Source organism: Stylophora pistillata, chromosome 1 (genome assembly GCF_964205215.1).
Source record: "Stylophora pistillata chromosome 1, jaStyPist1.2, whole genome shotgun sequence".
In the NCBI taxonomy this organism is placed as follows: Eukaryota; Metazoa; Cnidaria; class Anthozoa; order Scleractinia; family Pocilloporidae; genus Stylophora; species Stylophora pistillata.
Window position 1 is genome coordinate 31,548,215 of NC_142519.1, and position 15,820 is coordinate 31,564,034.

Sequence of the window (15,820 nt, forward strand, 5' to 3'; positions counted from 1 at the left end):
CCTGTACGGGATTCGAACCACTGAACTCTGCGATACTAGTGCAGCGCTCTACCAATTGAGCTAACAAGCCAACTGGGAGCAGGCCATCAAATTAATTCGACATAAACCCGTAAATGATAAATCAAACAACTATTGCTTAAATAGTGCTTTACTGCGAAGGATCGTGCACATATACGTTTCATAACCGCAGTTCATATAGATGTATTTCATATATATTTGTTGTTTGATTTATCATTTACGGGTTTATGTCGAATTAATTTGATAATCTGCTCCCAGTTGGCTTGTTAGCTCAATTGGTAGAGCGCTGCACTAGTATCGCAGAGGTCAGTGGTTCGAATCCCGTACAGGCCTGAGTTTTTTTTTTTTTTGTTTTTTTTTTTCAGGTCTGATTTTCACTATTGCTTAAATAGTGCTTTACTGCGAAGGATCGTGCACATATACGAAATAGATATCTCATTAGCTCCTTTTGTTCGTCTACCAGCATTTAAATTTGACCCGCACACGTCAACGGTGAGTGGCAAATGAGCCTAGGTCTTCCCAGGGAAGACTTCCTTATATAGCGCGCCTTCGTGTTTAAACAGAAGAGAACATAACAGTTAATTCCCATCTTCAATCTCAAGAAATAAGAACTTCAAGATCATGACACATACGGCAAAGTGAAATATAACTAAGCTGGTTTTAAATTCATTGTGCACTTCGTCTCAAGATTTATTTCGCAAGGCAAAGCATTCTGCTGAAATGAACAGGACAGAATACAGCTGACGCCCTTCGTTTCGAATAATACATGAATGTGAAGAAAACGGCACCAGTTTTACTCGTGAGACAAAGCCCACACATTTTTTTGAGGTAAATGGACTAGTTAGACCAACAGCTAAATAGATAAACAACTGACAATAGTGAGGGATTTGGGGGGCCAATTGATAAATAAGTTCTACCGAAGTTTTTCCTCTACTTAGCACATGCAGCTTGAAAAGGCATTAATAAAAATTACCTCCAAAACACAGTAAAAAAATAACCAAAAACCGTAGCTGATCAGTGAGGTAAGACCATAACCGTTGTTAAGACACATGCCTATCTACCATGTACAACAGACTTGGAGAGCAAAAAGGCCAAAGACGGTTTTGAGTCACGACCTGGAAAATCCACCAAAATCGCCCTAAAAATGATTCGCTGAGGGTTGTAGTAAGAGCAACTTAATCCTGAAGCTGGAACATTTTTTTAAGCCTTGTCTTATATGGCTGTAAAGACAACGAAAAGACGATGTCATTTAAAGTGATTTCATGCTTGGGGGCCACCTTGAACTTACCGCAATTTTACTTCGAAGTTGAAGTAAAATAAGAACAAAATCTAAATTTCCATCTTTCCTCGGATCAAATATCTCACGATTGTCTCCACATACAACTTTGTCATTCACAAAATTAAAACATCAACATCTTAAGACTAACCTTCAAGGTTTGTTGTCTCGTGTGTACATTTAGATCTTCAGTAAATCAAATCTCAAACTTCAAGTTCTCGGGCTTTTTTCGCATTTTGTTCACACTTTGACCATTATAATATCCTCGACCGAAGAGCCAGTAAACACCATGAGTATCCACAGAGTTAGAAATGTTGGTGAACTTGTCATACTCCTTCATCCATTTTTAATTAAAAATATTACAAAAAGGTGGTGATCATCCAGTTGAAACCTCGTAGAAACGCGTCAAAAACTCTACAAATGGCGCTGAACACGACAAAGTTATTCCACTTACGCACGCGTGGACAAATGCCTCTGTTAAACAACGCCAGTTTCGAATAGCCCTTATCGAAGTTGAGTACGCCATCCAAACGATCCAGCGGTATTTCTGTGAGCAAACATCAAAGGGAGGCTATTGGGTCAACATTGATCAGACTTGGTTGCAATTGTATGTGGCCACCATGGTCTATAAATCTATACATGGTCTTGCGCCCGACTATCTTGGTTCTCTTTTCACTAAATATGATCCTCCTTATAATCTAAGGAAATCTGAAAACAAACTAGCTGTTCCATTGCCCCGCACCAATTTCCTGAAAAAGAGCTTTAGCTATAACGGTGCGGTTATCTGGAATAGTTTGTCCCCTGAATTGCGGCAAGCAAAATCACTTCAATCTTTTGGAAATGGTTGTCGCGATTTCTTCGTCGGAATCGACAAAACGCACACGGCATCCATGGAAAGCAGAATTTCTTTATTTTTTCTATTTCAGTTTTAAATTTTAGATCATGTTTATATGGATTAAAGTAGATTGTAATTCTAATAATAGATTGTAAAGATATTGTAGCCACGAGAGTTATTATTATTATTATTTTTTTTCTTATCAGTTCTGTCGTTCGTCTTTGTTAATTGTAATTAGTGTAAATAGTTCTCGTCTCGATAGTTCAGTTCTGTATTTATTAGTTTGTATTTTTTCGTGCTGTCAAAATGTAAATTAAGTTTGTCAGCGTTGTTTCATGCAATCGCCTTTGAGTATTGTGTAGCCTTGTTTAGTTTATTGTTTTAGCCTTTTATCTGCTATATAACATCGTAGTTGTGATTTTCATTCAGTCGTTGTTATTCCGGAGTGCCGTACAGATCTTGTAAGTAGTTGCGCTTTCGTTTGTATTTTCCTGTAGTTTCTCGTATTCCTTTCGTTGTATTTTTGTTTCGTTGGGTTTAAGTTCGCATTGTTAATTCTGTATTTTTTCTGTGTGTTATGTACAAGTGAATCGTCGAGATTAAAAGGTACGTATTTCAAACTGTAACGGAGTGTCAGTTACATGCATTCAAAGATCTGAAGTGGATGACATGTTGTCCGGAATTGAAGGTCGGAGAAGACGCCGAGCTCACTCAGAAGAAGCCCTCGAAAGTGTGCGAAAGAAGAATTCGAGGTCAGGGTGTTTATCCAGAGTAACGATGTTGTATCGTGCTACGGAAGTTCTGCTGAGTGATCCGAAAAAATGTCGATGAAGTTAAACAGAAGTTACTGGAGATTGAGGAAGCTTTTTCTCGCTTCGAACAGGTGCACTACGAATACATCTCAACTTTGGATGGAGATATGGAAGTGTGGGGAAGCGAAGCACGTTATTTCAAGGAACATTTCCGTCGAAAACTGGATTTCGTTTCGGGAATAGAGCGATGGATCCAGGACGTGGGATTAAAGGCCGGAGCACGTGAGGAAAATGAGATGCCAGTTGAAGACTGTGTAAGTACCGCTAATTCTTCGCAAAGTTCGCATTCATCTAGACTATCTATCAGACAGCTTAAAGCGAATCAGGCAATAGCGCAACTGAAGTTGTACCAGCTGAAGAAAAGGCAAGAATTGCTACGTCAGGAAGAAGAAACGAAGCTAGAGTTAGAGCTTTTGGATGTGCAGTTTGAAATTAGGAAAACTGAACTTCAAATAAAGTTACTTCAGGATGACGAGCTAGTTGATTTAGCCAAGTTACCGAACGTTTTTGAAAATCTGAAGCCGTTTAGTGAAGGAGTTAATGTAGGAGCTGCACATGCGCCTGATCAGGAATATTCTAATTCTCGTGTTGAACGCAACGTTGGTTCTCAAGACCTTCCGTTGCGGCTGAAATCTAATGCGCAGGAGTATAAGAGTTGGTCAGCCGGACCTACAGCCGCCTTTGCACATCCAGAGTCGATAGGCTCTGTTTTGCGTGGAGCAGTTATGGATAGTGTGGCTTTAGCTATGAGGCAAGGATTTGCGTTGCCTAAAAAGAAATTGACAGTGTTTGATGGTGATCCTCTCGAATACTGGAACTTTATCAAATCATTTGAAACCAGTATCGTGAACAATGCAGCCAGTGAAAGCGAGAAACTCATGTACCTTCTTCAGTACACTTCTGGAGCAGCAAACGATACCATCAAATGTTGCTTAGTAATGGATCCATCCCTTGGATATCAAAGAGCAAGAGAACTGCTTCAAGAACGTTTTGGTCACCCCTTCACAGTTGCCTCAAAGTACGTAACCAGGTTAACAGAAGGACCCCCTCTGAAACCAGGGGATCGCGCGGGATTGCTTGCCTTTGCAGACAAATTGAAGGACTGTGAAAATACGTTAGAATCCATTGGATATCTAGATGAAATAAACAGTGCAGACAACCTAAGAAGAATTGTTCAGAGATTACCATATCATCTCCGCACCAAGTTTGTTGAAGTTGCAGACCAAATCCAGCAAACTGGCCAAAGAACGAACATCAGTCACATCGCTGAATTTGTTAAAGTCAAAGCCAGAGTAGCAAATAACCCCGTGTTCGGTTGTGTGGTGGACATCGCGCGCGACAGATCGGAAAATGAAAGGCGAAAACCTAAGTCGAGGAGTGCTACATTAACTGGAGAACGCGTCAGCACATTTAACACTCAAGAGACCAAATCCGGTGGCAGACAGAGTCTACCCCCTTTTTGCAAGCCAGCTTCTTTCATGAAGTGTCCATCGTGCAATGGTGATCATTCGTTAGCGAGGTGCAGGTGTTTCAAGGACAAGAGCTTCGAAGAGCGCCTGGAGATAATGAAGAAAGCTCAGCTCTGTTTCAATTGCTTTAAATATGGCCACATAGGAGTTGGATGTTTAGCAAAGGGTGCTTGTGAAGTCCCAGGATGTAAGAGGAGACATCACACCTTACTTCATCCACCATCTCCACCACCAGCAGTGGAAGGTAGCGACAGAGTGGCTGATAAAGGAACTCAAGCTGAAGGCGGTGCCCCGTTTCAAAGTGGACAGACTAATAGTACCTCAGCTGGAGAAGGAAAGGTGTGCCTGAGAGTAGTTCCTGTAAAGGTGCGAAGTCATGATGACGCCAACAAGACCATAGAAACCTATGCCCTTCTAGACGGTGGATCAGACATCTCCTTGTGTGACAAGAAGTTACCCATGGATCTTGGAGTGCATGGACGCCAGAAAACGTTTTATTTGACAACTCAAGAGAAAGAGGATAGCCCAAGAGTTGGTCACGAATTAAGCCTAGTTGTTGAGCCACTTGATGGAAGTGACAGAGTTGACGTTGTTAGACTTTGGACAGTTGATAAATTGAATGCTTCAGGCCGCAGTATTCCATCAGAACAAGATCTAAAGCAGTGGCCTCACCTTAGAGACATCAAGCTGCCAAGTACTAGTGAGAAGGAAGTTCGATTGATTATAGGCACCAACGTCCCTGATGCCTTTTGGGTGTTGGAGGAGAGACGTGGTAACAAGGGAGAGCCATACGCCATACGCACGCCACTTGGCTGGACACTCATGGGCCCTATGCATAAGAACGTTGGCGGAGAATGCCATCTTAACGTTAATTTTGTTGGATCAGCGGAGCCCGTGGGAGAAAAGAATGATTGTCTTATGCACCAGCTAGAAAGGTTCTGGGAAGTGGAGAATTATGGAGTTGTTCCCCAATCCAAGCTTGGCATGTCAGTGGAAGACAAGAGAGCCCTTGAAGTTATGGAACAATCTGTGAAACTTGAGCATGGTCATTACCAAATTGCGCTTCCTTGGAGAAACTACCCACCAGTCTTGCCTTATAATCGCTGCATGGCAGGAAAGAGGCTACTGGCGCTTAAAGGCAGGTTCATGCAAGATGGTGAGCTTCTGAAAAATTACAAGACCACCATGGAACAGTATCTTACCAAAGGTCACGCTTCACGAGTGCCACTTAATGAAATTCATGTAAAGAACAAGCCGATTTGGTATCTACCCCACCACCCAGTGCTGAACAAACCTGGAAAGACTCGAGTGGTTTTTGATTGCGCTGCAAAACATAAAGGAACGTCTCTAAACGATCAGCTCCTTACTGGACCAGATTTGACAAATTCTATCGTTGGTGTGCTAATGAGATTTCGGGAAGAACAAGTCGCGTTGTCTGCTGATATTGAATGTATGTTCCATCAGGTCAGAGTAGTGCCAGGTGACCGAGATGCATTCAGATTCCTCTGGTGGCCAGATGGAGATCTGACCCAAGAACCAGTTGATCATCGTATGGAGGTCCATTTGTTTGGCGCGACCTCGTCTCCAAGTTGTTCTAGCTTCGCGCTAAGAAAGACAGCAGAAGACAACAAAGGTGAATTCTCAGAAGAGATAGTTAAGACTGTCAGAAGGAATTTCTATGTTGATGACTGCCTAAAATCGGTAAAGTCAGCTGAAAATGCTATCGAAGTTGTGTATCAGCTCCGAGAAATGCTCTCCAAAGGCGGATTTCGACTCACAAAGTGGTCGTGCAACAGTTTGGAAGTTCTGAGTACAGTCCCTCAATCTGAGAGAGATCAACCGGTACTAGACCTTGACCTAGACAAAGACAAGCTACCGATGCAACGCACGTTGGGGCTCCACTGGGACATGGAGAGCGACAAGTTCCTATTTAAGGTTGCTCTTAAAGACAGACCGAACACCCGTCGCGGTATACTTTCCCTGTCAAGTTCCGTTTATGATCCACTTGGTTTCGTTGCGCCAATCATCCTCCCGGCTAAGAAATTGTTACAAGAGCTCTGTAAGCAGAAACTTGGATGGGATGATCCAATCGGCACTAATGATGGTGAAAGGTGGGAGAAGTGGAAGGCTCAGTTGGTCGGTCTCTCTCGGATAACAGTAGACAGATGCGTTAAGCCAACCTGCTTTGGAGACTTGAAGATGGCTGAGTTACACAACTTTGCCGACGCGTCGCAAATCGCATATGGAGCAGTCTCCTATCTCAGATTGGAGGATGTCGAGGAAAGAATCCATTGTGCGTTTCTCATGGGGAAGTCTCGCCTTGCTCACTTGAGACCTATGACTGTGCCAAGGTTGGAACTGTCAGCTGCAGTCTTAGCCATTCAGTTAGATCAGACCGTTAGAGAAGAGCTGGATATTCCGATTAGCCAATCGACATTTTGGTCGGACTCCACCTGCGTGTTGCAGTACATCAGAAATCAGTCAAAGCGTTTCCATACGTTTGTTGCAAATCGGCTGTCAGTTATACATGAAAATTCAGCACCTCATCAGTGGAGATATGTTAGCTCCGAAGACAACCCAGCAGACGAAGTATCCAGAGGTCTTACGGTGGAAGAAATGAGTACAAGCAGTAAATGGCTGAGTGGTCCCGAGTTTCTGAAGAAAAAAGAAGAGTTCTGGCCGTGTGATCCTACAATTCACCGATCAGGACCTTCAGATGATGATCCAGAAATCAAGCGTGAAACTCATTCTCACAGCCAGTCGTTGACACGTCATCGAAGCGAAGTTCTCTCCAGGTTGATAGAGTATTACTCATCTTGGGACAGATTACGAAGAGCTGTGGCCTGGCTATTGAGGTTCAGAACGTGGCTCATCGAAAGACACAGTAGCAGATCCATTAACTCCACACCTGAAAGCAGTTTGAAAGAGGGATCCCAGTTCCTGTCCGTGGAAGAATTACAGAACGCAGAACGGGAAGTTATCAAGCATGTACAAAAACTTTCATTTCCGGAAGTCATTCAAGCCATACAGACAATCAGTTCATCGAAACCTTCACGTGGAGTTACCTCCGAGTTAAAGAATCTTAAGATACCAGCTCACATGCGCAAACTTCATCCATTGTTGGACGACACTGGAATTCTAAGAGTTGGAGGAAGACTGGAAAATGCCTTAATCAACTATGACGCAAAACATCCAATTATTCTGCCGTATCGTCATCAGGTAACGGATATGATCATTTCTCAGCACCACAAAAAGGTTGGCCACCTCGGTCAAGAATACGTACTGTCCAGCTTACGACAATTCTATTGGATAATCAAGGGGCGTTCAGCTGTGCGTCGAGTGATTAGTGGCTGTTTCCAGTGTAAGAAACTTGGTGCAGTTCGTGGAGAGCAGTTGATGGCCGACCTACCAAGGGAAAGACTAATGTCAGGAGACCCACCATTCACATACGTAGGCGTGGATTACTTTGGTCCCTTTTATGTACGCCAAGGTCGCTCGAACGTGAAACGTTTCGGGTGTTTGTTTACTTGCCTGGTCGTCAGAGCCGTTCATATTGAGGTCGTGAACTCGCTTGACACTGATTCATTCGTTAATGCGTTACGAAGATTCATTAACTTACGAGGATGTCCAGTTACCGTTTACAGTGACAATGGGACGAACTTCCAAGCAGGGGAAAGAGAGTTACGCGAGTCATTGAATGATTTAAATCAAGAATCAATCCACAGTTTTCTTCGTCAGAAGAATATTAGATGGAAATTCAATCCCCCTACAGCCTCACACATGGGTGGGGCCTGGGAGCGTACGATCAGATCTGTGCGCAAGATCCTGAGAGCACTGCTAGGACAACAACTCGTCTCTGAAGAAATGCTCCGAACCTTGATGAGTGAAGTTGAAGGGATCTTAAATGGCAGACCTTTGACTCCAGTCAGTAGTGACCCGAAGGACCTGGAGCCTCTTACGCCAAACCATCTGCTCTTGTTAAGAGCCAACCCAAATTTGCCTCCTGGAGTCTTCAACAAAGAAGAAATGTACAGCAAGCGACGCTGGCGTCAAGTCCAGTACATGGCCAATTTGTTTTGGAAGCGCTGGTTGAAGGAGTATTTGCCAACCCTCCAAGAGAGAGCAAAATGGACCAAACTCCGCCGTTGCTTAGCGAACGGAGACCTGGTACTAATTGCAGATGACAACATTCATCGAGGAAGATGGCCGTTAGGCCGAGTAACCGAAGTTTTCACGGGAAAAGACGGGAAAGTCCGCTCAGCCAAGGTGCAAACAGCTACCACAATTCTTACAAGACCAGTGACTAAACTGTGTTTCTTAGAGGGAGAAAACAAAGCTTAAAAAGAGAAACTGAACCTGTTGTTAAGAAGAATGCAATGGAATTGAAAATCCATACTGTAAAAGGATAAACTTATTCTCGCGTCGTACAATAGTTACGTTAAGTAATGAACTGTGGACTTTAGTGGTTCATTAGGGGGGCTATGTAGCCACGAGAGTTATTATTATTATTTTTTTTTTCTTATCAGTTCTGTCGTTCGTCTTTGTTAATTGTAATTAGTGTAAATAGTTCTCGTCTCGATAGTTCAGTTCTGTATTTATTAGTTTGTATTTTTTCGTGCTGTCAAAATGTAAATTAAGTTTGTCAGCGTTGTTTCATGCAATCGCCTTTGAGTATTGTGTAGCCTTGTTTAGTCTATTGTTTTAGCCTTTTATCTGCTATATAACATCGTAGTTGTGATTTTCATTCAGTCGTTGTTATTCCGGAGTGCCGTACAGATCTTGTAAGTAGTTGCGCTTTCGTTTGTATTTTCCTGTAGTTTCTCGTATTCCTTTCGTTGTATTTTTGTTTCGTTGGGTTTAAGTTCGCATTGTTAATTCTGTATTTTTTCTGTGTGTTATGTACAAGTGAATCGTCGAGATTAAAAGGTACGTATTTCAAACTGTAACGGAGTGTCAGTTACAGATATTATTAATTATCTGATAGATTTACCGTGTCTAAATAAAAATAAAGTTCAAGTTCAAGTATGAGAGAGTGATAAAAAAGCTCTGCTCTCTGCCAAAAGTCTTCTAGAAGCAACCTTCTTTTCCGCCGAGGAGAAAGCACAGTTACTTGGTGGTAATTGCCCACAGAATCTTAACAAAGAAAGACTAAAAGAGTGGTTGTTATTCCGAAAAGGGACGGCGAAAGATGGTAGCGCGCGGTCCGAACCTACGAAGGCTGAGTGATCTCAAAGGTATTTATAAGATTGCATTAGTTTTTGCCACTATATCGACTTGTTTTACTTGCCGCAGGGTCATCAGTTAATATATAAAAAATAGTTGGGAGAATAATTTTACGGAGAAGTGGCAACACTTGGCAGCAAGTAAACCAGTGGACCAAACGGCGACCGTCAATTGTGATTGAATGAAGGGACATCGTCCTTCGCATCAACCAGTGAAACCCACTGTGCAGATTCACGGAAGTCAAGTCGATACAGAGCTTATGCTTCGAAATTCCCTTTAAGCAATGCAAATAATTAGAAGTGACAAAAACTAATGCAATCTTATAAATACCTTTGAGATAACTCAGCCTTCGTAGCCTCGGACCGCGCGCTACCATCTTTCGCCGTCCCTTTTCAGAATGACAACCACTCTTTTAGTCTTTCTTTGGTAAGATTCTGTGGGCAATTACCGCTAAGTAACTGTACTTTCTTCTCAGTGGAAAAGAAGGCTGCTTCTGGAAGACTTTAGGCAGAGTGCATAGCTTTTTTATCACTTTCTCATGCAATTACAACCAAGTCTGATTGATGTTGACCATTTAGCCTCGCTTTCACGTTTGCTCACAGAAATACCGCTGGATCGTTTGGGTGGCGTACTCAACTTCAATAAGAGCTATTACAATCTCAATTTTATGGTAATTTGCCTTGCCGATATTTCTTCTTTATTTCCAAAAAGATTACCAGTACTGTTATATTGAAAGATATTTATTACTTACAACTAAAAAGAAGTTTCGCACATTACTTATTATCCTTTGTCTTTAATAGCATCACCACCAGGTAACTCCTATTTTAGATAAAATGATAGATTATTTAGAGGTGTTTTAAACAGAAGTCATTTACTGTAAAACACAAAGGCGGGCTATGAATAGGTTGGCTCCGCCCCTTGATTTCAGCTCAAATGAAAGAATCATCCAACATGGCGAGTAACGGTCTGACCGTAAGTGAAACGGTGTGCATGGAAAAGGCAGTAAAAGTATTATTTTGCATCAAAAATCAGAAGATATTGAGTCTTGTTCTTGTTGACTCTCATCTCCATAATTTAGCTTATTTTGACTCCAATTTCCATAATTTAGCTTATTTTGATTTTATTTTGGTTGAATTTTTCTGCGTTTGGGTGATACGACTAATCCTTCGCATTATCGAAGAAGGGGAGGAACATTTCTTTGTCTTTCTTTTTTATTTTTATGGTCGTCTACATCCAGTATTGAGAAACAGACATGATATTACAGTGTGGTAATATTTACGCGATGGCGAAGTGAATCATGTCAAATTTCAAATTTACTGCCACAAATGAAAACGATTTCCACTGGAGAACGGAAATGCAAACCTTGACAAATTCTTCCATTGAGAGGAAAAGGTAAAAAGTTTTTAATAAATCTGTCTGCGGTTCGCTGCTTTGGATCGGCTGCAGCTCAACCTGATTTGACTATTGAGTTCTGTATGGTGCGACGATTGATTGACAAATGATCCAGAGGTACCTAAGGCACCTCTCCTTTTATAGCGTGCCTTCGTGTTTCAAGTTTACCATTAAAGAAGACACAGGCTAATTAACATTGTCACTGTGAATGCTCACAGCAAGTTGTAGCGATGGATTATACAGTTACCTGAGCATATTACATTTTGAAGTTGCAACTTTCTACAAATATTTTAAGGCTTACCATTGTTTCACTTGTTGTCTGATCAGGGGGGTCATAAATTTTCGAACGGAAACAATCGCAGTGGGTCAAATGAGGAATGAACTCGACGACTAAAGAATTTCGGCTGACGACTGTCATAGATATTCTTGAACTCTTGGCCACTGGACTAAAAAACTGACAGGCTGTGCAAACCCAATCTATGCCGGTAGCTGTAGTTACGGCGGCTCAATAATCTTGTTGAGAAATTCCAATGGAAAAAAAAATAAGTCGTTATGGAGCGATTTATTGTAGCAAAAGATCAAAGGGCTTTTACAAACTGAATGAAAATGAAGTCTGAAAGATAACTTACCAGTGTTAGAGGTTCTTTGGTTCCATTGTAAGCAAATGTCACATTAAATTGCTAGTTGTCGCAATGTAACCGGTCTTGAACACGTGATGGAGTTGTCGGACTTTCTTCAAATTAAGCTTTTGCAGTCGGATATTAAGGTATGGTGATCAATGATCGGATGCGTTTTGTATGGATGTTTGAATTTTATACAGTTTAATCTGTATAGCCAGACTAGGTTTCTCTTGTTCTACTTTTAAAATTTGGTTGATTTTTTTTTTTTTTAAAAGTAAACAGCATATTAAATAAATGCTGCCCTCAAATAAACGCCGCACCCATATCGTGGAAAATTTAATAAATGCTGCAGCAACTATTCGAAGTAATACAGTAACCTTTCGGGCGAAAGCTAGTAGGCAGTTTGCATATGGTCATTTTATTAAACTGACTCCTAGAAACGGCATCCCATGCATTGATTTGCAATATATTCTCAGATCTCTTCCTCTTAAACCTTTCACTGATCATTCTTCTTACGAACGTCTAGAAGCTACCGATCTGTCACCAATCTAAGAGTTATAAATGGAACAAAGTTTTTTCATAAAGCCGTTCCTTGATTGCCGAAGTAAATCTTACTACCTTTCAAACGTGTTATCTTTTTACGGCAACATGGTTAACGCTGAATTTGGGAGTATACAATGCAGATATTGTTTGTGACCTATGGTGAAAACAGTGAATTAACAGAGGCAGCGAATTGAGCATTTTGGTAACGAACACGAATGTAGTGAACTAGACTCGTAGCAAAAGTGGCGTAAACCGAAACACAAGATGTCTTTAGAGATGTGAAAACTCCAGTTGACTGTGTGAAATGCCGCCATGCATATTTAACGAAAACTGTGCCAAGTTATGAATACAGGATTACCAACTGTGACGTAATCAATAGCGTTGAATGTGTAAGTCGCTTACATAAGTTTTGTAAATGCTAGCAAAAGGATAGTCGTTCTCAACTACATTTGCAAAAATCAGGTTGCAGAATAAGAGATCGATAGCCATCCAGGCTATCTTTGTTTTTCTCGAGGACGAGAGCAATCCGGCAATTCGAAAATGATACAATCACCACAGCTGGAAGTCAGGGAAATTAGCGCTAAGAATCTTTAAAATATGTTCATACAGTCAGTGTTAGGTTAAAGGTGAATGAAATGTGTCTAAGTAACACTTTCGCACTTTAAAAGAACCAGAAGACTTGGCCAAAAGGAACCGGTCTTTCTGGCTAGCGATGATTAATTCCTGAAATCCGAAACTGAAACAGTCAGCACTGTTAATCTAGAAAAATTCCCTAACAAAAATGAATGCAAAGGATCCCTAAAACATGGTCATATATATATATAGACAGTATGAGGTGAGCTATGAACAAAATGTGTCTAAATGACATTTCCTTACTTCAAAAGAACCAGTAGACAAAGTCTTGATGGCTGCCGATGATTACTTCTTATAACTGACTACCTAGTGTCACGTCATGCCATATCGGGGATTCCCCATGTGAACTGTAATTAATGAAGGTGATTCTAGAAATTTGTTCACTTCCAAGATTGCTCGTAATCGGTGAACATGGATGATGATGCTGCTGCTGTACAGAAGATGTGGGATGAACTTCCTGAGGAGGAGCGAAATGGAAACATGGGTAAAATCCTCGGGTACATTACTGATCTCTGTCAGAGTGGATGGTCTTTTCGCGAAGCACTTAAAAATGTCGGGGAGATATGCACTTTGGGAGAGCACATTGACACGATCAAAGATATGCTTGGAAAAATACCAGAAGATGGTAAAGAGGCCATCCTTAGAGCTTTTGACTATCAAAAGAGAAATGCTTCAGAGGCCATGTTAGAGGATTGCTGGAATCAGTTTGGTTTATCGTTGCCAGAACTGCGGGAGCGCATTGCAGAGGAAAAAATCACCGATCACCAAAAGATCAAAAATGCGATTCTAAACACAATGAAAGATTTCCAGAAGAAAGAGAGCAACAAGGCAATCACAGATATGGTGTATGGATCAGCCTTCATTGCAGTATTTCAATTTGTGAAGCTCTTCATGACTTGGAAGACCATCTCCTGCGCATCAAATCTCATTGAAAGCAACCCTGACATGTTCAGTATGATATCTGGCAGACTTCAAAGAATGGAACAGCTGGTCACAGAACTCGTGGACATTTGCGAAAGAGATCCAAACAATCGCAAAATTCCCAAGAAAGTAGTAGTAATCAACACGCATTTCACCTCAATTCTTGGAAAAATCAGCAACCTGCGAATCAAGATTGATGGCCAAATACAGCGTGTTCATCTCGTGGCTGATTACACCACAGTTGATTACGCCGCAGTTGATGGAGTTATCAATCTTGCAACAAGCATGACACAAGGTTTCCAACTTTTACAGCTGTGGGACAAACTGAATTCCTTTACTAAAGGCTTTGGAGTAGTAATTGTTGCTGTCTTTATGGGCTTCACAGCGGCCAATGCTGTAACATATGTTTTGTCACAACAGACTTTGGAAATATTGCGGAGGGATATGAAGGAGGCGGTCGATTTGCAAAACGCACTTCAAGACCTGTTTGAGCAGGCTGAGCAAGCCTTCAACAATGTGGAGGATAACTAAAATTTTCATTTATAGCTACTGACAATATCTAAGAATGGTTCTCGATTTCAGGCCTACAGTATGTACTAGTCTAGAATTTACATGAAATCAAACCTGCTTGACCTGAACATGCAATGACCAAATATGTTCAATACTGGTAAATTGTAGCATAGATATGAATGATTCCAAAGTTTCTTTGCCAAGTAACACCAGGTTCTGCTCCAGGGTAACCATTCCCCCCCCCTCCCTTCCATAACGGAGCTTCCTAGAAGTGGTTCTTGGGGAGAGGCTTGGAGAGCCCAGTCCCCCCTTTTATTTTGGGTAAAATATAAACACACAAACAACTTTCCCCCCAGCTCAAGGTCTGAATCTGCCACTGTTTCTCCCTACCCAAACCAAGAACGCAAGCGAGGAAAGTTTACATATACATTCTGTCTTTTTTTGTTACAAAATGAAGTAATCATGTAATCTTGTTTACTGCTGCATGAGTAAAGTTGTTGAAAACATAGTAAAGTTTTGTAAAGTTCACCAAATGAATTCCAAGACGCTAGTAGCAGTTTATCTACCAGTCGAGTTAGTGGTGTGATTTAGTCTAAAAGCATTAATGCACAGACCGGATTAATATTCTTTTGTCTAAATTGAAATCAGCCCTTCTGGCCTCGTTCTCCAGTACAAAAGTCAAAAGAATACATTATCTCAAGCGAGGCCAGAAGGGCTAATTTAAATTTAAACAAAAGGATATTAATCCGGCAGCCATTTATGAAAGTGGTCTATAACTAGCACAAAAAAAGATCTGTTGTCTAATATTAAATTTGAAAATATGCAACTTCGAAACATTGTAAGTTGAGTTTTTATTTCAAAATTTGAATGCATTACTTAATCAGTGCTAGTTAAAAAGAAATTAATTTTGTTTATCTTATGTGTACTTTGTTATGAGTGCTGTTGGTGAAATGTTCAAATTTATTCAGTGTATGGATATGAAAGATTGATGAAATTAATCCACAGTTGTTAAGGTTGAATGTGCCAACTTAGTTACACAACTTGCATCATTTACATAATTATGAAAGTTTATTTGACAGAAGTAATAACTCAAGGAGAATGTTTTAAGCCTTCTTCCCTTTTTTGTTTTTGTTTTTTTTTTAGACCACCAATAATTGCAAAACTACTAATGGCAGAAAATCTTAAAGAAGAATGAAAGGCGTGGTTAAGTAACTTGAGGGATGATGTCCTATGTTGTGTACGGGTGCTGCCCTTTGTCAAGAAATAGCTTTAATTATCACAGGCTTCAAAACAACATTGCAAGGCTTGGAATAAAAGCATCACTTTTTTTTGCGCGGATACCTTTTTCATCTCCGACAATAAACAGAAGATATTTCTGAGTGGCCCAATAATCAGGAAATCCCGCCCAACTTTCCATTTGAAATTCTCAAAAATATCTTGTCCCCTCCCTGCAAGGTGATAAAAGTTCTGGCACCAATTGCTCCTCAGAAAAAACAAAATAGGTCCGCAATGCGTACATGTGGGAGCTATCAATTACTGGTGGAAGCTCTTGTTGGAACCACTGTTGT

At 40.9% G+C, this 15,820-nt stretch overlaps 2 protein-coding genes across 2 annotated transcripts in view; both read left to right on the forward strand.

Annotated features, from left to right (window-relative positions):
* LOC148742107 (uncharacterized) overlaps positions 1–15,250 on the forward strand; it is a 17,642-nt gene extending 2,392 nt beyond the window's left edge. The window contains exon 2 of the mRNA XM_088751437.1: positions 13,213–15,250. Within this exon, the coding sequence (XP_088607563.1) occupies positions 13,233–14,273 (1,041 nt within the window). The 5' untranslated portion in view covers positions 13,213–13,232 and the 3' untranslated portion in view covers positions 14,274–15,250. The remainder of the gene's footprint in view (positions 1–13,212) is intronic.
* LOC148742108 (uncharacterized) lies at positions 3,645–8,751 on the forward strand. The gene has a single exon (XM_088743801.1). The coding sequence runs from the start codon at positions 3,667–3,669 to the stop codon at positions 8,749–8,751; it is 5,085 nt and encodes a 1,694-aa protein (XP_088599927.1). The 5' UTR covers positions 3,645–3,666.
* Positions 15,251–15,820: the final 570 nt, after the last annotated feature.

What these genes read in the sequence shown, in the direction of transcription:
- LOC148742108 (XM_088743801.1), top strand. Translation starts at nt 3,667, where the DNA reads ATGGATAGTGTGGCTTTAGCTATGAGGCAAGGATTTGCGTTGCCTAAA.